Source organism: Mastacembelus armatus, chromosome 4 (genome assembly GCF_900324485.2).
Source record: "Mastacembelus armatus chromosome 4, fMasArm1.2, whole genome shotgun sequence".
In the NCBI taxonomy this organism is placed as follows: domain Eukaryota; kingdom Metazoa; phylum Chordata; class Actinopteri; order Synbranchiformes; family Mastacembelidae; genus Mastacembelus; species Mastacembelus armatus.
This window is the reverse complement of record NC_046636.1, coordinates 22,764,946-22,789,146: the sequence shown is the minus strand read 5'-3', so window position 1 is coordinate 22,789,146 and position 24,201 is coordinate 22,764,946. Positions and strand designations below refer to the sequence as shown.

Here is a 24,201-nt window from a genome sequence, read left to right as displayed (position 1 = left end):
AAATATTAAAACAAAACAAACTGTTATTAAATGTTTTGTTTTGTTCAACAACCATCCACCCACAACACAGCAAATTCCGTTCAGTGATATAAAACCAAGGAAAAAAAAGCTGCAACCAGAGAATCAACCAGTTTTAGAAAGCAAAAGAAAAAAAAAAAAAGAGCGTCATCTACCACTTACCTATAGAGGGTCACAAGGAGGCTGGAGCCAATCCCGGGGTATACCCCGGACAGATGGGTCCCAGGGCTGATACAAAGATAGACGACCACTCACATTTACACACATCACCAATCAATGCAATCTGTATGTCTTTCGACTGAGGGAGGAAGCTGGAGAAAACAAAGGGGAACATGCAAACTCCACAGAGGTCCCAGGCTTGAAGACAGAAGCTTCTTGTGGTGAAGCAACAGTTAATATTACGGCAATCAACTAATAAAACAGGTGACTGATGGATGTAGCTCCACTACGCTTGAACATCATGAATTAACATCCATAAAGAGGGGTTAAAATTAGTTTTATTATTATTTGATAGAGCAGAAAAATCCAAAAACAAACATTTTTCATACATTTTCTTTTCCACTTGGGCAGCACTGCACCTAACAGTGCCTTGACCCCAAACAAATGGAATGGTGATTTCTTTGTCAAACAGCAGCAGCAGCAGCAGGCAGTAGTCAGGACAGCACAGAGTTACATTTAGCAGGGCACAAAATGATGGGCTCTTTCCAGATTGCTTAGTTGGCATCCATAAGATGCAGGCTATCTCATTTTGCCTGTCAGGAATGTACAGACAACCTGCATTTCCAATGCAACTTTGTGACAGAAATACAAAAAAAAAAAAAAAAGGAAAAAAAGCGCTATTTAAATTAAACTTGTATTTCTATCAGCAATCTCTACCTACTGTATTGGTGCACCATCCTAAATGAAACCCATGTGCACAGTGATGATACCCCCGGGACAATGGGGATAAACTTCAACTGATGCCCAGTTACCTAATGCAGTGCACCATCTTTCAACATGGAGCCAGACGATGATCAGTGAGCTACAGACTGCACCCCAGATGCAGGCCACAAATTCTTAGAATGCTGTATTAGATTATCATATCATGGATGGAGCAAGAAAATCATGAGTGAAGCAACAGGCAGCAAGGCTCTTTGTAATTACAGTGACACTATTGCTTCAATGAGAAAAGGAAAAAAAAAATGGAGATACAAAACAAGAAATTAATTGCTGGGGTGGTCAACCTCTTGTCATTTATGTTTAAATTATTAAACATACTGTTTGCTTAACATACTCTTTCTACTGCTTAGATTCAACACAATATTTTGTTGCATTTTTTTTTTTTTTTTTTTTTAAATAGAAGTACATTTTCCAATAGGACACAAACATAAAACCACTGCTTGAACGTTAGGGATGAAGAAAGCAGACCACCCCAGTGACTGAAATCCAAACAAGACGGCACATGGTTGTTAAATAACTGAACATAAGAGATGGGGGTTCCCCTGTTTAATGTAGGACATATGCACTAGCTTATCCTGTGCTGCTGCAACCTGATAAAATGCACTATAGCTCATGTGAAAGGCATAGTTAGCTCAATTCAAGGACCGAACATAAATCATACACACCTTAATGTTAAAGACTAAGTAGTTCAGGTCATTTGTTGCTATAGGGGTTTTTGCATAACTACATTCTGAAAGCTGTCCAGCTTCTCTCAGACCTATTGTAGGATGAGCGGGAGCCACTGGACACAGGAGAGAAAAATCATTTTAAGTGGAAATCCATTCAAATGTGGGGCATAAGCATGTATCTTTTCTAACATGACCCTATAAATAAACCCAGAGACAGTTTGTCTAGAGAAGAGAAAAAAAAAATGCACCACAACCTATGACTAAAAGCAAAACAATGTCAAAAATATGACATTCCTTACATCCCCCCTCAGTTTAGCATGAATTCATGTTTATATCCAGAGAGGGTTCAAATAAACTAGAAACCTTCCAGCAGAAGGGATTCCATTTGGGCTCCATAGTTCTTTGGAAGTTTTTTTGTTTTGTACAATATTCAATAAGAATAATCCTCCAAACATACGCTCCGTGTTTTTACATGAGTCAGTGAAATTTTAATCTTTATTCTTCCTCTTTACCTCAGAAAAATCTAAGTATTTAAAAGTAGGTCACAACATGGAACCCAGCAGATGTAAAACCACCTCAACAGTAACATGAGTCTGTAAATTCAGACCTCGACAAGAGGCCACTTCCAAAGTATCAGGGAGCACAATATTCCAAACACAGTTTATGACTTACAGAAGAAAAGACAAAAACCTAACATTCAGCCATACAAAATAATCCAACACACATCAACTTCTCTACTAAACACACTGTAGGTTAGAGAAGAGGCAGTCTGTGTGCAGATAGATCATTTTTACAGTCCTTTTTTAAAATTTTATTCATTTTTGCAAAGCTGAAGCAGTTATTTTGTGGATGGTCCTCAAAGCTCAACCACAATCCCTGTGATGTCTTCACTTAAGTTTAGTTCGGCCACCATATGGACCTGAGTCTGACTGGCTCAGACTAGACAGGGGCAGGATGTAAGGCGAATGTTTTATTGTGTACAACAGTGATTATTATTTTTTTCCGTGCCTAATCCAGAGGCAGGGGAGCTCAGGGATTATGTGGCAACTTCCTCTTGGTGCATCTGGGAGGTTCAACCAATATACATCACTGGAGAAGTTTATAAAATTGTACAAGACTATGTCCACCTCAACCCTCGGGAAGGTACCCAATTTCTATCTCACAAACTCCTCGGATCCCAGAAGCCCAAAATGTTCAGTACAAAATCAATTTGTTATGTAGGATTCAGGTGAGGAGGATGGTAGCAGAAAGATCTGAGGACGAACATTTCCATCTCACAAAAAGACACCGATTCTCCGCTGCACCATTTCAGCCAGAGTCCATAGAAAGGATTAGAATGATAATAAGAATGGGTGTTATGATATTAAGAGGAGTAATAGTTATGACGTCAGTCGGGAGAAAGATTTCCATTATTTCCATGTGTTGGCTGCTTGGGAGATGGAACGGGAGGGAATCATGTCCAGCAGGTACTCTCGCTGACGCTCCACAGCAGAGGTGGTCTTATGAGCAGACAAGCTGGGGTTCACATAGGCCATAGTCACACCTTAGGGAGACAACAGTGGTCAATGCACTACATTTCATTAAATATAAGCAGTTTAACATTTACTTCATGATAGCATTTTACACTAACATGATATTTTCATTTATGAGTGAAGAAGGCAAAGATAAAGGAAAGAGTTGCTATAAAGTGTAATGAGAAGATGAAAAAAAATCTACCCCCTGCCAATAGAACTGCACCTTTTATGACTATTTACAACCATAGAAAAATGCCAAATGGGACTATAAAACAAATGCTAAAATGAAAAGGATTATCCTAAGGGAATGGGAAGAATGAGGAAGGAGTGGAAGTGCCAGAGGAATCCATCTTAAAATAGAGTGGCTACTCCAAATATGAGCAGATAGCAAGAAAGAGCGTGGTGCAGCCTAGCCATGCATCACGGTTATCTACCTGTGTTGCCACTGCTCTGCTTCCTCCAGGTAGCCACGTTGCCCTGGTTACTGCTGCTGCCGCCGCCGCCGATCTTTGCCCCCTGCTGCAGCGGGCGTGCTGCAGCATGCTTACCTGGCCTGCTGCCCAGTGCTGCCGCTGTCACCGCACTCTGCAGCTGAGAAGAGGTGAATGAGTGGGCCACACTACGAGCACTCACTGCGGACTGGATGCTGTGTGACAGCTGGCTCTATACAGGAAGACAGAGAGACACAGTGGGTACAGATGTTAACAGGTTAACTAACTATCATTTCTCGGATGATATGTTTGTATACCACAGTGTTGGTCCTTCACAATCAAAGACTGTGCTAACCTGTTTAATGGTAGAGTGGTGGGCAGCAACAGGTCTGTGCTGCATGGCAGCCCTGACCTGCTTGTACTGGTGAGACACCAGCACCTCACTCTTAGACAGTGAGGGAGAGGAGGACGAGGTGGTTTTAGAGACAGGAGAGGCAGATGAGGAAGACGCCTGTTGGAGGATGTGCTGCTCAATCTCCTGCTCCTGCTGCAATGCCTTAACAAAGGCTGCCTTCAGCCGACTGGTGTGCTCAGCCTTGAGGGCCTTTTTCTGATTGGATGACATGCACTGGTCACAGAGGATGGTCCCAGCTTTCTCCTTTCTCCAGCGGGAGGTAAAGTCAGTTTTACATTGGGCACAGGTGTATGGCTCTTTGGGAATGGAGCCAGGCATTGCAGCAGCTGGGCCCAGATTACCTATATGATACATCAAAGCAATAGAGCTTCTATAAACAACACGTATTCCTTAACATTCTGCATGTAGAGCCGCTGCTCCACCAAAACATCCACAAAATAACTACCAATGTGATGATCTACTTACCCCTGCCATGCATCTCCAGAAGCTTTTGGACCACCTCTTCCAAGCCCAACAAGTAGATGAACTCATTATTGGCTGCAGAAGGCAGGAAATTGAACTCAGGGGCAGGGGGTTTGGGTGGAGGAATCTCCAGCAGCGTCTTCTCCAGCTGCTTACGTAGTGCAAGCTTGGCAGCCGCCTGCCGGCTTGCTGGCGAATCACTGACACTAGAGTTGGGTGACACTGAAGAGCCCTTTAGGCTAGTTGGAGAGGCCTGGACACAAACATTAAAACACCCTCAGGTACAACATGTGACGATGTCTTTCTTAGGGTTAATCAGAAGCAATGCTGTGTAGTATTGTCATGGAAAAAGGGCATTAAATTTATGTCCTGTGTGGTGGTAACAATACTTACATATTTTGTCCTCACCTGAGGAATGTTGACCATGACGTTACTGTTGGCCACATTAGCCACCCGAATAAGTCCCTGCTGAATGATCCCCTGGCCCTGGACCTGGACATTGGGCACAGACGCCCTTGGAGCCAGTAAGAGTGGAGGGGGGCCTGAACTGCTGTGCTGCTGCTGCTGCTGACGTAGACTGGCTATCTGGTGAGAAGTCAAAGGCTAAACGCAAAAACACCCATGAAAGAAAAGCAAAGAAAAGACAAAGTCAGAAATTGACTCTCCAATTGAGTTCTTATAAAAGTGGGGTACTATTGTAACACACAAACCTGTGCTCCTCTGACTAGGGGTGGCATGACAATCTGAGAGTTTATTTTGGACGGGACATGTTGCCCACCTCTCACTAATGGAGGTGGGATCACCGTGCCTGAGCTACGTCCAGTCACCTGAAAATACAATAGTACCAATAGAGAGCAAATAAAGTCAGGCTTTCAACATAATACTTCAAAACCATAGCAGTTGACAATGCATTGGTGAGAGCTTATCTGCCATGCACTGAAAAATATGAGAATACAGCACAGATTCACCAAACTCAGTCAAAGATCTACAACACAAGTGGTAGCAGGTGTCTACAATGAAACTACCTGGAGAGGTCCTTTGCTTGTTGTGATGCTACCCCTCACCAAAGGAGGAGGAGTAGCCACAGAGCCAGTTGCCTACAAATGAAGTTATGAAAAAGAAATGTTTAACAGTCAGTAATGATGTCAACTGAAAAACAAACACATTTAAGAACTAATATTCGTCTGATAGATAGTAGCTAAGCATTCATAAACACAATCAAAATATAACTTTCAGTTTTTATCCCTGTTGCATCAACCAAATTTAAGAAAACAATGCAGAAAAAGGCGGATCTCTTTCTCTAAGGGGCTTGTGTACCTTCTGTACAGTGCTTTCTTTCTGGATCTGGCTTTGTCGGAGTTTCTTAAGCAGCACTAGTTTGGCTTCTTGGAGTCTTAGTTCTTCCTTCAGCTGTTTGATGATGCGCTCTCTCTCCTGAGGAGAACTTTTCTATATACACACCACAGGACATAAAAAAGAATTTTTTGATCACTGAGGTTTATCGTTATTATTTTCCAGATATTCAGTGTTTTCAATCAGACTGTGTGTGTATGCCAAGTATAAATTCTGTTTTCCTACCATAAGTTTATCTGTGTCAGTCTTTGTGAAGCAGTGGCCATTCATAAGAGGACTGGATGGCTCATTGTCTGATAACACAATCACATCATCTGGTGATGGAGGCTGCCGCTCTTTCTTAACGTCGCTAAGGGACAAACATCAAAAGAAACAGTAAAATTGTGTTCCATCATCCAACCACGTCTCAACACAACACTTTCAGTCTTGATCCATGCAACTGCCATTAACTGCAACTAGCTTGTAGTTTTGTCTAACATCCAGTAGATGGCAGTATCTAATTGCAGCTTTGTCATCAGTGTTGTGTGAATGTGCACTGGGACACACGAAGACAAGAACCAAGAGATCAATAATGGAGAAATGGCGGCAGGGGAAGATCGCAACAGCCCATTATCTCCAGCTAAAGGTAATGTCGACGGACGTGCACTCTCTTTTCCAGCAGCAGTCAGTCACAAACAACATGTAAACAAAGGGCAAATCAACTGCATTGGAAGGAAAAGGCCTAATGCTGCTGATAAAATGTTAAGTGCCTTTTCCTGAGAACTGAGGAGAACAAAGGCGACTTGTGGCAAGCTATGTGCATCAATCTGAAGAGGGGTGGAGATAAAAAAGTAGGGGTTGGTTGTAATTTTTCAGCGCACGAACTATGGCGGAGAATAAATCTGCCTCTAACACAGCAGGGTTCCTTTAAGGTCCTCATGGCTGCTGGGCTCAAAAACGTAAGTCTGGGTGGAAGATGAGGTAAGATAGGGGTTGTGATATATGGCAGCACTGGAGAAGTTCGGATCATAGCGTGAAGTTATGTATGCATACATGTAGTGAAGTTATATAATTGCTCATGCACTGTCGAGTGAGACTTCAGGGCTTCAAGCTTAGGCCCAGTTTACCACCCAGACAGGGCCTCACCCCTCCCCTGCTTCTGTGGCGAGGCTTATGGCCTAGCCGGCTCGGCACAGCCTGGGCCTCAGCTCTCCCCTCCCTCCCAGCTGCCGACACCAAAGTCACAAGCAAAACAGAGCAGAGGTTCGCTGGAGACACTGGAGAGGGTGACAGTGAGGGGGAGGGGAATACATGGCCAGGAGCCAACCTATTGTGTACACTCTCTCACTCAGTCAGTACTTCATACACCCCTCCCCCACCTTTACTTACTTATTCATCTTTTATACGCCAACTCACTGACTTAGTTCTTCACACTTTCTTCCTTTTTGCACGAGCCTCTCTTCAGACATTTCCCTGTTATTCTCTGCTTCCACACAGCTGTCGAACAGCTCCCACAATAGACACTGCATACTCAGTCCAACAAGGTCAAATATTTAACAATAACCATGTTGTTTATATTTAAATTATGAGATGAGCTTTTCAGAAGACAAAGCAATTAAACTAACTAACCATAACAAGAATTTAGTGTTAACATAACTTAGCCCAGGTGGTCAGTACACAGTCTAACTCTGGCAATGTGTTCGTTATGCTGCTACTTCCTGGAATGTACTTCCCCGATATATCTCCGCTCAACTATAGAAGGATGTCTGACAACCTGGCACCTTCAGAATACTGCTATTCTGAGAAAGATGACGCATCTAAGCTTGAAGGGCCAGCAGTTTTCCTCCACAGCTCTGTTTACCTTTCATATGTATGCTGAGATAAACAATGTCAGACATCAGAGAGTGACCCACTGTCTTGACTGACTTAGCTTCTATAACAACGGGACATGGACAAGTTTAAGGTGGTTGCTGCTACTCTATTGAGAACAGCTTATACAAGCATCAAAACACACACCAGCATGGTTATGTAAGGTCCAGTGTTTCTGCATGCCTCGGCTTCCCTGATCATGGCTTCACACTGACCACACTGTAGGGCTGCTGAATCAGTCGATATTAGATGCAGTGGGATTCTCCATAAATCAAAAACAGAAAAGTGCAATTCAAAACTACATAAGGCCATTTACAAACATGAAATACCTGGGCTATAAATATGTAAGCTGCCAAAGATCTGTTTAAGTGCTGACATATAGTTTAAATGTTAAACATGTCACAGATGTGTCCATTCAAGTTATCTTCAGTTGGTCGATTACAGCTGAGCATTGGAAAATATGGCTTGCATTGCATTTCACGGATAGTTTTACGAAGTTTGCCAACAGACCAAGTCTTCTGACGGCAATAATAAAATTCCAGTGAGTAAACACATCAACGCCTGCTTAAACAGGGGCTTAAGGTGATGCTTCAGTGAAATTCTGATATACTAGAAACACAGTCAACACACATTCAGCTGAATCACCTCTCTGTTCCAATTTAAGTCCCATCACATCAGTGTGTGTATTTATCACTCTACCAAACACATCACATGACATCAGGCATTTTTCTGTGTGGTCATGTGACACACCCACCAACCCTATTAGCCCCTCCTTCCTCCAACTGCTCCTTCCAGCGTGGAAACCATGGCAACGGCCAGTTGGAACCAGTTTGTGACACATAGCCTTCATTTTGTGTGAAGTGTGAGGCAGAGTTCAGGTGCTACTGTGGGAGAAAATGGAGCCCAGGCCTCAGGAGCCTCAAACTTTTCAAAATGGGTGCAGGCTGCCGACAACCACACAGCAACTTCCTGTATGACTCCTGTTAGACCACTAGCTAGTGCAAAGTTAGAGAAACCCGAAACTCCATTAGACACATCTCTATGTACAAAGACATGCTGTGCATGCATGCATGAAATCCAAGGTCTCGTATACATAAAGATTCATTTCCAAGTTTTCAAACAAACTTGCACAAATATATGTTTCAACAGTAGTTAATTATAACTATGACAGAAATATAGCAGCGAGCTATTCTTGGCATATTACACCCTCAAACACAAACTAGTTTGTGCGTTGGTCTGGTGCATTTCGTCCAGCCAGAAATATTCACACGTTACTTGTGTACAAAGTTGGCTATGCTATATTGAGGTCCAGTGCACCAGACTACACTCCATTTGTCCAAGGTAGGGGTTGTATAGTGTTAATTTCAATGTTGTTCATAAACCAATAAATTTGACAGCATGGTGTAGACTGAACAACATTATGCTACTTGTGACTAACAAGCTCTCCTCCCATATTCATATCCCATGTAAACATAAAATAGTTATTACTACTGGAGTTCAATATGCAAACAAGTAGACACCAAATCAAAACCTGTGAGCTTTTCCAGGTCTCACCTTTTAGAAGTGCTCATATCAACAGGTTCATCTCCAGTCTGCACCTCCACTTTAATGGTGGCCTTCACTTCCCCAGCTTTGAGGATGCTGGCTGCCACCTTTGCAGCCTGCTCATTCTTCAGCTTGACACCCTCAGATCCAGATCCCACCATGGCCAGGGGAGCGCCAGCTGCATCTCCCCTCTCCAGCTTAACCCGTTTACTGTCAATGTCCCCCAGGGACCCAGCAAGAGCTGCATGATCCCTCTCCAGCGCCCGCTTCTGGCTTCGCGTTTGACGCACTGCCTCCTCTGACATGGCTGCTCTCACCCTAGAGAAAGAGGAGGAAGAACGGTTACTGCAGTCTTAATACATTTACATGATAACAAATATACACAAAATAGCAGTAGGGTCCAGGTTTGGGCAATACCACAATAGACCAAGCAGGACCATAGTGCATTATTACTCACAGCTAAGGTTACATTTAAATACTGTTGGGTTACCTTAGCTTAAATATGATTAGGACCTATTGTGTCCACAGTAAATATTGCACACTATATATTGCAAAAATTACAAAAAGTCAGTTGAATTTAAGATTCTGTCAATAAAACTGGACAACAACAGTGTCAGGTGTAAGCTCCACAGGGATACCTGACCTGGAAGGCTGCTTTTGATTCAAATTCTCCACTGGTAAAGCAGAATGTGATATATGAGGGAACCGTAGAGCTACCAGTACAACATAAAAACAACAAATGTTAAAATGTGCTTCAATCACCCGGAAAAACACTTTCAAAACAAGCCTGCCAGTGAGCCTACCTACTGCATGTAACCCAAGGTTTTGAAGGGAAATTACTGTCCTTAAAAACACAACCTTGTTGTTAAGTCATGTAGGTGTACATGTAAAATCAGTTTTGGGCTGAAATGAAAAGATTAAGCTGTTTTTATTATTGATTAATCTGCCTTCAAAAAGCTTGTTTTGATTAACAAACAGTCTAATACCCTAAGACCTTTTATCTACTATCAAAAATGACAGAACGAAACCCTAACATTTCAGAAGCTTAGACATGTTTTCGCACTTGAAAAATAACTGAAATGACCGATTATCAAAACATTAGCTGTATAATTTCCTTTTGCTCATCTTGACTACAGTTCTAGTTCGAGCTGATATTTCCAGCTGTATGAAACGGACAATCCTGATACACTCAGCCTGTAAGTGTTTCCTGTCTTATTGCCAGTGCCCCAAATGTTGACCCAAATCTCACTCAACACAGTAACAGTGCAGGATGAAGGGACTCACTTAGCTTTCTGGGAAAAACCTATTACACAGCAGAGAAATAGCACCAACATTGTGTAACAGTAACACCAATGTAGGCCATGCCTTCACAATGAAACAGGCTCTTGAATAACTATTTTATAATAATAATAAAAACATGATGCTTAAACATATTTAGCAATAAGATGATCACATGAACAGTAGCCTAATTGGTGATTAAGGCTCCAGCCAGGTGCATGTCTTCATAGACACCATTACCTCGCACTTCTGATTCAGAAAGCTGCCTCAAGATCTTTCTCCTTCAACATAACATCATCAGCAGCTTCATGAATAACCCTATCCAAAAGATTCCAAGGAGGCAAAATTAGCCTCCATGAAAACCAGTTCAAACTGGTCTTCGACCGAGGGAAGAGACAGGTTTAACCCCTGGAGAGACAGAGTGGAGGAAGAGAGGGAGAGAGGGGGGGGGGAAGAGAGAGAGGGACCACAAGCATGTCCCACACAGCGAAAAAGGCAGGAGGGAGGAGAAAATAATGTCTTCGGACATTCCAAAACATGTCTACGAGACAACAGGGGCGGTGGCAGTCAAGTGAGACAATCAAAAAAGTGTTGCCATCCAAAACCAACTCTTCATGGTATGACACCTTTAAATGCTTTTTCTTTTCTCCAAACAACAAAAGCCAACTTAAGGTATAACATAATGTATACGAAACGCCCACTAAGAGTCTGTTGACTCTAAAGCAAAACTGCTAGAAAAAAAAAAAACTGCAATGCAAGGCGTGAAAATAAAACTGCTTTTCAGCTATTTCAACAAATTGCTGTCTGCAGTAAAGCTGCAGTTGATGCTAACAATTCACATCTCTTAATTCAGCCAAGTTTTATTTTTACTCAGGGTAACACACAAGCATCCCTGACATTTTGCAAGACGTTTAGCTGAAATGCTTCTAGAAACACAGCTAACCATTTAAATCTGTGTTTGTGGAGCCTAAAATTCACACTGCCCTGGTACACAACAAGGATAGATGTGCCCTGCTGTACCACCCCTGGACACAAAGGCTATCTATCTGCCAAAGATGACAGCTTGTGTGTGGGTGTGTAAGTGTGCACGTATACCACACACAGGGCTTCAAAGGCCATACTTTACCATGTAAGACACTACAAATGGCAGCAGCACACTGCTCTGGCTGCAACATCGTGGTGGCGAACCATGGCAGGTACAAAATGAGTGTAATCCCTTTGGGACAGTGCAGTGTCAGAGCTGCATGTCACTAGGATGGCTGTGGTTGCTAGTTGTAGGTCTAGAGTCTTGGCTACCTTTGTCCCAGAAGAGATGGATGTCATCATGAACCCACTGTTTAAAGCGCTGGATGCACTGCTGCTAAGCAACAAGGGCCGGAAACCAAATAAAATTGTTACCCGTGCATATATTGTGATTATGATTCTTATGTATGCACTGGAGACTGACGGAGAGGGATGGCTGTTCTAGTTTCACTGCTGCATTACACTCCATCTCACTATATCTTCAGTAAAGCATCACCACCCACTGGAGCCCATATTCTACTGAGCATTGTGGTTTCTATATGAATCCTAAAAGCCTGTTGTGTGATAGGTCACTCACAAGCTCTAAGTTATAAGTCAAACAGAGCTATCACACATGTAATGTAGAAGAAGAAGTATGTGACTCACTATAAGGTACAGTAGCCTATCTGAGTCTAGCCATCAAACACAAACTATCTCTAGCACACCTGAGTGGGAAGGAAGACATATACAGATAAAACATGGCATTAGGACTTCAAGTCACCAAAAGATTGGTTTGCACTGAGACACTGTTCAGAGTATTTGTGAGGGCAGGAGGGGGCACAAGGACAAACAGGTGTAGCACAGGTCAGACTTTCTATAACTCATTACGATCGAGACAAAGCCCGTCTCTGTTAAATTGAACCAGTTGCCTCATAAAGTCAGCTCAGATTGCCTGTTTGTCTTTAAAAAGAACAACCAGAGGTATACACTCTTTATATAGCATCTATCCACTTATATTAAACAATTGTTGAATTAGGAAATCAGGAATTTGAATTTGATGAGCAGGTAATCAAATGCAAAAATCCATGTTAGCAGCTTTCCTGGTTGTTTCTATGCTCCCCAGTTTGATCCATCCAGTTGGTAAAACCAACTAAACCTGACATTTACAATTTCACAAACAACTCAGACTCCATCGGGAGATTCCTGGAGGGAAATGCTCCCTGAAACCTCACTGTCTGAGGGTCAACTACCCAGAGTGGCAGCTCTGTTCAACAATCATTTTCTCCTGTTACTGTCTACAATCCATGATCTGAACTCCACATCACTCTCCATTTCAGCCTATAAAGCCTCCCAGGCCTCATCACACTACAGCACTTTGAATTACACTATGTATGCAGGTCAGGGGGCCAGGGTCAAACTACCAAAACTTTAAAATGCAGACTAATTTTTAAAATTAAAAGAAAAATACCTGATAAAAGTTCATTTTAGTAGTGTAAACAATTTTCACATGGGAACAAAAGTCAAAGGGCTACATGACAGAAAATTCAGACAGATCTTTATAGATCAAAGTGAAATGTGAAAATTAATTGATCTGACAGGACATCTGTCTGATATCAGCAGACAGCTATTGGCTAGTATTAGTTATCTGGCAGGGAGAGAATCCTCAAACTGTTCAGTCGACTACCACGGCCTCACATCTCATAGCCATATCTCTTTCAATTTCACTCTCTTGTAGACATGGCCTCTAGACCTGCTACAAGATAACCAGACAGCTAAACATCCTGAGTCATGACAGTCCCGCAACGCTGTGATGCATCCAATTTATGGTTCAGATAGCAAGCTAGCATCTATAATTTCTTTTTTAAAAAAAGAGCCACTGTTAATATTTAATAACTAAATTTCACAAGTAACACCTGCATACACATAACATTTTGAGGAGATGTGCATGCTTTCTGAGAAAAGGTGAAAATGAAAGATAGCTCTTTCAATTAAGGGATCAATGACTACTAATTTTTGCAAGCAAGTACTTCTCTTTGAGTAGTTTGCAGCAGTGATAACAGTTTTATCATATAAATTATAACTAACAAAGAAGTACAATAACATTTCATTTTCATGAGGTCTTGCTTATTTTCTGACGGTGATTAAATAAAATATACAACACAGGGCAATTGCCGACAAAAATTAACATAAAATTTCTTGTAAACAAAATGGCACTGCCACTATTCCAATTAAATGTATTGTGGATTTGTATGAATTTCAGAAACCTTTTTAGGAAATCAACCCTCTCTTAGGATGGCAACATTGACAACAACCTGACCTCACCCCAAGTTTGTATTCTGCTTGTTCAACAGGTGTTCAATACACAGCTCATACTCCATTACTGGAAGATTTTGCTCTATGTCGAGCACTGCTGTCTCAGATAAAACACAACTTCATCTCAGCTTTGTTGCGAGTGTGTGCACAACGTGCTCGCTTCCCCTTCCCTGGATGGGAAGAGAGAGCAAGTACACAGAACTTGCATCTCTTATGTTAAAACATCTCAAAATTCTCCTCCATGTAACTACCCATTCAACCAGCATGTTGCAAGTACTTAGGGACAATAGCTCAATGAACCTAATACCACATAGTGGTATAAGCACATGCTTCACCCAATTTTTTTTTTTTAATGTAAAAATCATGATTAATCAGAAAATCCCCTTTTAGACAGCCTTAATGCAGTGAGAAAATATATTGTGCCCACCGTTTTTGTTCTTCTGAACAGAAAATAATACCTTTGTCATTTCACATTTCCAGTGTAACACAATTACTTTTGCAGCTACTAGAAGAGTAGACACTTTGGGCAGCACTAAGCCTCTGCATCCCCATCTTTTAGACGCCCATTGTGATTATACCCAAAACATACCTACTATCCTCCACATTTCTGTCTTCCTCACTGTACTGACATCATATGAACCCACCACTCCATAAATGTAGTTCATACAAATCCATACATTTCGTATGCTCTCCAACTATCAAAAGAAAAGTTTGCATTTCTGTATGATTCTCTACCTTAAAAGGCATATGATATCACATGACATGCATTATCTACAAAAGCTACAAAAATGGCAAGAGGATGAGAAAGAGTGGAAGCCAGTGATTAGCTATCTGTGTCTGTTCTTCTTAGAAGACAGTGGAGGAGGAGCAGAATCACGTCCCCTTCGTTTCACTCAGAATAATAAGGCTTAAGGGCAGAGCAGATCTTAAAATGGGGGGAAGAAAAGGATGAAGGAATTAAAAATGAAAGAAAACAACTACTGAAACAGATATAAAACACCCATATGTATGACAAGGCTTGTCCGATTTCCTTCACAGTAACTGCTACAAAGCAGGCTTGCTCAAATTAATACATTTAATATATTTGCATTATGTGACTGCCGTAAAGTCTAACACCAGACCTCTGGGCTATAAAATAAGGCACATGACGTAAAACCCCACGTATTTTGTGGCAGTATGATGTGCACTTGCCTGAAATGAAATGAAAATCTTGTGACCTGGATGAGGGGTTTTATTCTCAGTCAGACTCCTATTGTGTCCACTAGTTCATAGAGAGCAGATCAATGGCAAAAGCTCATTCCCTCAGGTAGCTCGCTAGCCTCTCATCTCCAGCACTGTAATGATTTCCCCACTGGGACCAGACCCAGCCAGCTAACAACAGCCAGTTAAAAAAAAAAAAACAGAGCCTTTTCAACTGTGTCCTCAGGGTTCAATACAAGGGGAAACGATTATACTGTCCAATAAAAGCAATACAAGTATGGAATATTATTGGCCAATAAAAGACATGAGAACGACAGCTCCTTTTCTTTTGTGGCTAAGGGGCCCTGGTCCTTGTAATATTGAATTAATCGCTCAACCTGCAAATTACCTTTACTGGCAGATCTGACCAGGCCATGATTATCTTAAATTGAAGGTGGTAACTTACTACATACTACCATAAATGTTATTCCCATTACATCACTTAAGTTTGTCATGCATATAAAATATATTAATTTCAAGCTATCAAGGAGTACAGCTCTTTTCCTTTGGGATAAAATCAGACTACCTATGCTAATCTGTGCTCAATTTGCTAGGAGTGGGGGCAGGGACCAAGCTGAGGTGGTGCCACGGTTGGGGGAGGGAGATGGGTGCAGAGCGCATGTGGTTAGCTGAGCCATAATCTAACTGTACCCAAGTGAAAAATACTCTTCCTTGTCTTCTCCCTCTCTCACTTGCTCACTCCCCGTCCTTCCCTCTACCCCTCCCTACCTCACATACTCCCCCCCCTCCCACTGCTCAGTTGTTCTGTTGTAGGCTGGGCCAACCCAGAAGTGAATGTGTGTGCGCTTGTCCCTACCGGTTGTGTCCCGAACGCCAAGGGTTAAGCCCCTGCCATTTTAACGCCACTGACAGATCAGACCATTAGGGTGTTACCTAACAAAATGGAAGCCTTTAACCCTGAATTTGCCAGACTGCCTGTGTGTGTGTGTGTGTGTGTGTGTGTGTGTGTGTGTGTGTGTGTGTGTGTGAGTGAGTGAGTGAGTGAGAGTGAGAGCCAGAGGCACAAAGAGAATGTATGTGTGCGCATGTCTCCACCTGGATTCTCCCTCAGCAACGTGACAACGACAACAGCAGTCAGTCCACAAAGTGTAAACCAGACTTTTGCACATGATCACACAAGAATGCATTAACATGTAGTAAAACATAGTATGGTTATGTTTTAACAACAGATGCACTGAGACACACTTGTGAGGCATCATCATCATCATCACATAAAGAACTAACAAATTAAAAAGTGCACCTTATTCCCACAGCCCACATCTCATATGGATTTTATCAAGTACGCACATGTGCAATGCATAAAATCCCCCTGCAGCATTTTGAAGAACTGACTCACACCATTGACAGAACATTATTTACTGACCAGCAAATGACTACTGTATAGCGCTCTAAAACATCTTAATTCAGCCATCTCTTGTTGTTCTCCTGAGCCTCTAATCACAAAATCTATGTATACATTTTCAACCACAAATGTTTACTAGCTATAATAAAATGAATAGCTAGATGTCTAACAATCCTAGACAGGGTTAATCTCCAGTTTCACCCAAATTGCTTCCAAATGGTTACTCCATAATCCTGTAAAACCAGAAGCCCATACCCACATAAGATTGAAGGGCCAGGACACACGCAGGCTGCTATCAGATTGCATTTCTCAGAAATGAATGGTAGCAAGAAGTGACCAGTGCAGAGGGGGAAAAGAGCTTAAAGGGTGCAAAAAAAAAAAAAAAAAACAGTGTGCCAGACAAGACAACCATGCACACCTTAAGTCAGTTGTGACAAGTCATATTAGGTCACACTGATAAGTCAGTTTTGTTATAGCCTAAAAAAAGTGAGAAGTGAGTTACATGTGTATATTTACAGTAAGTTTGTCAAGTAGTCACTAGCGTTAGATGGCAGTCTGACAATTGAAGAGTACAGCCAAAAAAGTAAAAACACCTATAATTCATGCTAAACAAACTCCTAGTGTAACAGTAAAACAACCACCCAAAAAAAAGAGCTATACTGCAGATTTCACTTTTAATGTGCAGGTAAAGTCTGCAGCTGAAACAAAGTTTGGAGCGAGTGTCGGCATTCAGGCAACCAGAGAGAGGAGGAAGACACACCGTTCCCCCCTGCCCCAACCCTGATTTTGACGCAGCTGACAGATGAATGAATTTCATAATGCACTTCTGCTTGTTGTTAACCTAGCCTGCATTCTTCATAGGCTACTTTAGACTATAGTTAGTTTAATTAGAAATGTGACTTATACACCGAAGTCACTTGTCTGTTTTTTTCTGTTCAACAAGGCTGTTGCTAAGAGAAACTTATACTCCGGTGCGACTTATAGTGTGGAAAATAAAAGTAGTAGCAAACTCAATGATGTCAATGACTGAAACCAAAATCCTCACCACAACAACCCTCAATCCATTACGCACGCTGAATAACTTCTCATGTAGCTTTGATAATTAGTTAATTGGCTTCCAAAAATATGAAATGAAAAATTGAATATGATCCAATGAATGGCTGGTTAAAACGGCTGATGTACCATTACCTGCTTGGCTTGTTTTAGGTGACTACTGAAGATAAAGGAAAGGTTCCACAAGAGGAATGCAGCTTCCATGGCACATCTTTTAAATGACACTTCAAGTGCAAGTTATTTTATAGACAAGAACCAAACAAATTGACTATGAAGTTCTGGAAATAACAATTACAAGTGTTAATGGACTACATTAACAGCCAGAGTACACCAATAATCATGACTGAGGTTTTACCTTCTAAACTTTTGAACTTTAGAAGCACCAGGGTGGGTGCAGGAGCCATGGGTTTTTACAAAACGCTTTCGCAATTAGCTGCTAAAAATGGTTGCAAATTTGAATGCAAGTTTACATAGACAAACACAGAGGAACAAACAGTAAAGTCAGTGTACTCATGCTGTAATAATTAATGTTAGCTTTCCTGACAATAAATGCCTACCAAGAGATCACCATTTCAGAAACGTATGTACTCAAAACAGTCATATACAGCAATCGCAGAACACTACATGGCCATAAAGAACACTCTGATACTTGTGATGCAGGAATACTACCCCCCCCACCCAAAAAAAAAAAATCACTATATTGACAATTTGGTATATCCATCTTTATATAATAACTGGAATGCGGGTAAACTTGTTTAGGGTGGAGAGTGCTACTCTAGGTCTACAAGAAGATGCCCATGAAATTAGAATGCTACATGAATGCACACCCAACATCACTCCTAGGTGTGTCGGTAAGAGTTCTCTGTTGTACTTGTTACCACACCCAACAGTGGTGTCTCAACTGAGTGGTGAACCTTGACACTTTGAATCCCAACTGGACTGTGTCCAAAACTGACACCAAATGTTTGGTCAGATTCATAATTTTTGTTTTATTATTTGGTGCGAAGTCTTGACACTCTTTGTAGGTGGGAGGAATAAGAAAATAACAGGGGATGCCTTGATATGCAAATGTGACTTTGCGGTGGCATTGTTTGTATCCAGTCCCAGTTATTAAAATATAGTACACATACTGTGAAACAAAGAAAGAAATGCTGCTTTAAACTGAACCTCAATCTGTTTTTTATCATCTTTAATATTTCTCCATTTTCAACCCCAAATGTTCATAAACAAATGAGTCAATATTCCACGCAAACTTTTATCTTTAAAATATTAAAGACTCTGTAGACTTAAAAGGATAGATGGAAACAGTTTGTTGTTTTCGCAACAAAACAGCAATTTCAAAACTTACCTTTATTCATGAAGTATGACAAGCTTTGTGTATACTAATGTATACTTTGTGTGTACTGAGTGCAAGAGTTGCTATGTCAGCACTGACCACACAGTGGAAGCAATTGTGACGGGCAGACTGAAAACAACAACTTTAGAAATGTGTATTCCATAACCTGTAAAATGCAATAAACAAAAAATAAATCTTAACACTGGATGAAATGCAGGTCATCAGTGTGAGCAAATGTGCTAGTGGAACCAAAAGGTATGACTGACATTAACATTATAAGGCCAGGGTCGCATTCTTACTATCACATTATCAAGACTTGATTATAGCTGTGAAAGTAAAATGTATCCTATTTAAATGTCTCAAAAGAAGAGAGTCGCAGAGAGGCAAGTAGACAGCCGCTTAGCCAGTATTAGCACATGGGAAAACCCCTGCAAATGCATATTAGTCTAAATGCTCAATAGATACATTTTTTTAAGGAAATGTTTCTGTGCCATAAAGTGAAACACTGAAGCGAATACAAAGCAACATAGTTTTCATAGTAGTAGTTTAGTTTGCCTCATTCAATGTCTGTTTCTCCCTTTTCTATCAATGTTGTATACTCATAAACTATATGTTTTAAATAGAATGGCTAAGTCAAATCATCATTATGATGGTAATCGATGATGGAGAATACAACCTCTCTGAACTCTACTGTACACCTAAATGGAGTATCTCTATTGCTAGGAGTGGCAATTTCAACACCAGTCCTGTTCATTTAAGGGCCAATTCATTGCAACAGTTTTGACCCACTTGGCCAACAGGCCATTTACTGGACATGGATGCACATCCAGTGGACACTGGCCACACCAGTAGCCTACAATAAGTAAACTTGCTGTGAAGAGAAAAAGTAAAAAGTTTGAGAACTATGAAGAAACAAGGCTATGATTAAGTATAAACTCCAAGTCCATTTGTTCATAGTGAAACTAACATTTGAAGAGGTTAATGTCATTAAAGACAATACCCAACTCAACACTCCACATGTGTACCTTTAATTACTTGTCTAAGACAAGTTGGTCACACGGTAAACACATATGCTTGAGTCAATAGGGAGTCCAACAGGGTAAACAAGAAACACTTCGGTCTGCCAACTCTGGAGAATTCCTCTCCTCCGCCTCCGAGAATTGCCCAAGGCTTTTGGGTGGGACCCTATGGCCAGTGTAACTACTTCAGCCCTCTGGCTTTTGATGCTCCAAATAGGTAAACTGACAGAAACACATAGCAATACTATGTGCATCTTAATTGAAACAACTTCACATGACCTGAAAGTCAGTCAAGGATCCAGTGACTTCAAAACTTTAGAGGAAAATCTGTATTTCAACAGTGACATCAAGCACAATGCACTTAACTCAGTGTAATGAGGAGCATGCAACACAAATGTTTAAAACATGAAACAAAAAGCAACAGTGTGAACGTCCTCTACAGATTAAGAGGTCAACTTTCACTTGCAGCAGCATTTATAATATTTGCATCTTATTTGATAAACCAGTGATTACTACTGTGTAAATGGGCCAAGAATCCTATACTCACTTTTTACTATGACATCACAGGGCTTTACTCCTAATCCTAAAAACTAAAGTACATCCAGTCTCTCATCCTTTGTCCCCATTTACACCACATTGCTGGTTGATTTTGCCGAGACTTCATGGTTTCACGAGCATTTCCTGTTATGCTTTTCACAATGACTGTTCTTACCCTCGACGAGACTGATGTGTTAAACTGTGACCCACACTGAGCTACAGAGATGATATCACTATAATACCACCTTAGCTAGAGGTGGACAGATAGAAAACCTAAGAGCTATATCATACTACCCTGCAGAGATGTATCAACAGTACTGGGTTGACCTATTGTTGTTAATAGAACATGTTTAATCATCGAACTTGCTCAAGGATATGTGACCATACTGAGCTGTCCAAAAACTTTTATCAGTACAAAGAGCAAAATACATTATAGCAAGTAAAGCTAGTTTTTGAAATTTAGATACATTAAAATGTAACCTCATTTTGAGCTGGCTGTAAAAACAAGTGTGCACTATAACAGTTTCAACAAGGGTTTCTTCATTTTCATGCCAGCTCCTGAACAACACAAACTCAACACAACTAGATTGAATTTCAGATTAAAAGGATCAGCAAATACCAAGTATCTGCAAATATTATCATTACCATAATAAGCTTAACAATGGCAACAAGTAAGGTATCTGAAAACAAAACATAGGGCAGCAGAAAGTACAGATAAGGCTTTAAAAAGTTAAAATCCTGATGTAGCAAAATACGAGTGTATCTGGAGTCATGCCTGTCTGGTCACATCACTCTCAAGATAGTTTTTTGTAAGAGGCACCCCTCCTCGGGCAAATCCAAGGCCCATCATAAAATGCAAAGCGACATGTGTCCCCCATCACTAGTCAATGGTGCCAACTGTCTGCTTGCTCTAAAACAAGGGCACTTGCTCATCAGAGATAAGGATATACTCACTGTTATTTAAATAAAAATCTGACAAAGTGTCCACTCAAACATCATGACTGCTGCTGATATGATGACAGCCAAAAAGGATCTTCAAATACTGAGCCTTAATAAAGTTATTTACAACACTTGCTGGTTTGGATATATATTACAAACGTCACAGCTCACAATTAACAAATGGTTAACCTCGATAATGGCTTCAAATGCGCGACTTTGACGGGAAATGAACTGTACAGCGGTTGCAGAGCTTGCCCTTAGACTTGAGAGCAAGATATCCCATTACATACATTTAGTAGTGAATTTGAGCTCAGTTACAGCAACACTGATATTCCGATACAAACACAAATTAGGCATTTAGCTGTCTGTGGTCTGACGTGGGTGATCGCTACTAATCCGTCGTGGACAGACACACACACCCCGACAGAGGCACAGCCGTCCACCATTATGCCTCCATAAAAAGGCTTTTCACGGTTGAGCTAATCTGACAAAGTTGTGAGATCAATGGCTCATAAAGCAATAATCATACCCATCCACGACTATGACGAGCAGTAAGCTTAGCTATAACCGGTAGCAATGCTGGTTATGATGTTTATAAACTTTAGTGACCCAACTTTGCCCCAAAGAATCGCTGCCTATTTCTAAGTAACCCATCAACAAAAACAAGCTATCTCATGCTAACGTTAACTTGGCTCGCCAACAACAACCTGTCCATCTGTCCGGCTACAACCCAGGGCTAACTAACCCGAGCTAACAGCCAATCGTGGATATCGGCGACAACCCGGGTTTAAGCAAAGTCTCCCAACCGTGGAGTGTACACTCTTTTAAAACGACGATGACTGTGATGTTTAGCTCGGATGTTTGTGCGCGTCCAAATTGCGATACACGACACACAATGAAACCAACCCCATCACAGCGAGCCGCTAGTGTTAAGAGACTAGCTAGCGAGCTAGGTTAGCCTGCTAATGCTAACTCCCCGGACACTCGTCTGCCCAGGCAGACACCCGCTAAATGTATTCACTAATAATCGGTGTTAATTAATTATAGAAACTGCCTGTTCCGTCCCAGACGCCCAACGCTTCATAAAGGGTAAATAGTGACAACAACTTACATTATATCGTACTACTGGAGCATCCTAATACAAGTTTGCTGGGGAAGTTAGTGGTGATATTTCTCGACTTTCTGAGGCGGTTTGTTCTTGGCAGTCGGTGCTCGGTGTGTGTGTGTATATATGTCGCTCTGCTACACACAAACTGGCAACCTGCATGTTAGCTGGGCTCAGGCTATGCTAGCTAGCCTAACTTACGTTAGCCAGGCTAACGCCGACAGAGAAACTTCCTCCGTCGTCATAATTTGATTGAAAATTAAAACATTGGATTAGTTGATGCGACAATGAAATCTATTAACTTACGAAGTCTAGGAGGAGCTTAAACGAGTTCCCCCGTGATGTTCAGATGTTTGGTGTCAGTATTTAGCTGGCTTCGGTGTAAAAATCCCGGGGATCCCCTCTCTTCTGTCCGCTGCCACTCCAGTTGCCAGATAATGTAATGAGCCACCACAGGCGGCGTCATGCTGCGTTCAGACGCACCTCGGAAATGTTAAGTTTCCAACAGCTGACTTCGGAGAAAATTGTGCGATTTGACTACTAGACGGAAGTGCAGAAATTAGCAAAGTGAAAACAAGGACAGCACTGTTGAATGGCAACCTAAACTCTTCCACGAATCCAAATGGGTCATAGTAAGCAGCAGTGTACATTAATGTACATAAGCAAATAAACAAAACAATCATGTTATGTTACAGCGTGTTGTATTTACTGCTGCCTATTAAATTGTGCTACTTAATTTCATTTGATTGGATTTGTATGACAGTGATGTTCTTATGTGTGCCATGATATGTGATAAGCCTGCTCCCCTTGATCATAACAAATAATTACTTTTTACTTTTTGGTTAAAAATAGGCTTGATAAGGAGGTCCTAATTGCTTACTTTGAGTTACTTACTGAACAAAAATGCAGGCAAACACAAAATGACCCAGCTGACCCTTTCATTTCAGATTTTTTACACTATATTAATAAGCATAGTCACAGCTCTATGGGTTCCTGCATTCTGGGCTTCACAAAGTTATTTTTTGCTTGAACTAAATAAATGTCCACTGGTATCCTCCATAGGTCTTCTTGTGACTGCAGAGGATCCTTAGCAGCTCCCAGACCAGTAGTGACAGAATTTGCACAGTCCTTCCGTATCAATCCATTGTGCCAAAAGACCATATTAAACTAGTTCCTGTCACCGTCATGGAAACCTGTGTCTGTTTATGAGGAATATTGTTGTCAACCTGCTCCTAAAGTATACCCAAACACAAGCACATCACGTGACACAACTGGACTACACACTCGGTAATCGTGCTATGATGTGTTGCTGCATGGTTTAAGATTTCATGTGGTTATCCTGACTAATTGCAGGACCTGATCAGAAAGTCTCAATAATAATCACTTCTGAACCTCAGTTTACATACTCTGTCTGTGGGTGGTAGAGTTTTAAGCTAGGAAGATAATGGACACCATGTATTGATAAGTTTATCCATATTCAATTTGCTCTAAGGACCAGCACTGGGAACAGCTGCCCTCTCTGCATTTCTCACCTCTCCACACTCACTTTTTGAAAAATGTAGGTGGGCTTTGGGGCAGCTACAAACTGGATCATAGTAAGCAGCAAACCCAGGCCATGCTTTGTATCTGTGCAGCATTTTCCCCAGAGGATACATAAATGCCTGTGTTGACTAAGTTTACTGTTCCACACAGGCCTCAAATAGCTTATTAAATGCACTTCTGAGTGGTGCAAATGAATGCTTTCCCTGTGAGACTTGAGAAACAGTACTAATGGTCTTGTTTATATATGACATGGGGGGGAAAAAAGGGAGGGGATATCTGTAG

The 24,201-nt window shown here is 41.3% G+C and overlaps 1 protein-coding gene across 4 annotated transcripts; it reads right to left on the bottom strand.

Annotated features, from left to right (window-relative positions):
* Positions 1-497: 497 nt before the first annotated feature.
* gatad2ab (GATA zinc finger domain containing 2Ab) lies at positions 498-22,849 on the bottom strand. 4 transcript variants are annotated; one of them, XM_026304957.1, is made up of 11 exons: positions 22,684-22,849; positions 9,203-9,511; positions 6,026-6,149; positions 5,765-5,896; positions 5,473-5,544; positions 5,158-5,274; positions 4,841-5,050; positions 4,451-4,700; positions 3,926-4,326; positions 3,574-3,802; positions 498-3,168 (listed from the first exon to the last, which is right to left on the bottom strand). In XM_026304957.1, the coding sequence occupies exons 2-11, from the start codon at positions 9,496-9,498 to the stop codon at positions 3,035-3,037; spliced, it is 1,965 nt and encodes a 654-aa protein (XP_026160742.1). In that variant the 5' UTR covers positions 9,499-9,511; positions 22,684-22,849; the 3' UTR covers positions 498-3,034. The 4 variants fall into 4 exon arrangements, with proteins under 4 accessions (XP_026160742.1, XP_026160743.1, XP_026160740.1 ...); XM_026304958.1 differs by lacking the exon at positions 22,684-22,849 and adding an exon at positions 22,384-22,518 and having other exon boundaries at positions 4,856-5,050; XM_026304955.1 differs by lacking the exon at positions 22,684-22,849 and adding an exon at positions 22,384-22,517.
* Between the last annotated feature and the right edge of the window lie 1,352 nt (positions 22,850-24,201).

Coding starts and splice junctions, on each gene's coding strand:
- gatad2ab (XM_026304955.1), bottom strand. Junction 5,051..5,157: donor CCCTAGTCAGAGGAGCACAG/GTTTGTGTGTTA, acceptor TTTTGCGTTTAG/CCTTTGACTTCTCACCAGAT. Junction 3,803..3,925: donor ACCACTCTACCATTAAACAG/GTTAGCACAGTC, acceptor CTTCCTGTATAG/AGCCAGCTGTCACACAGCAT.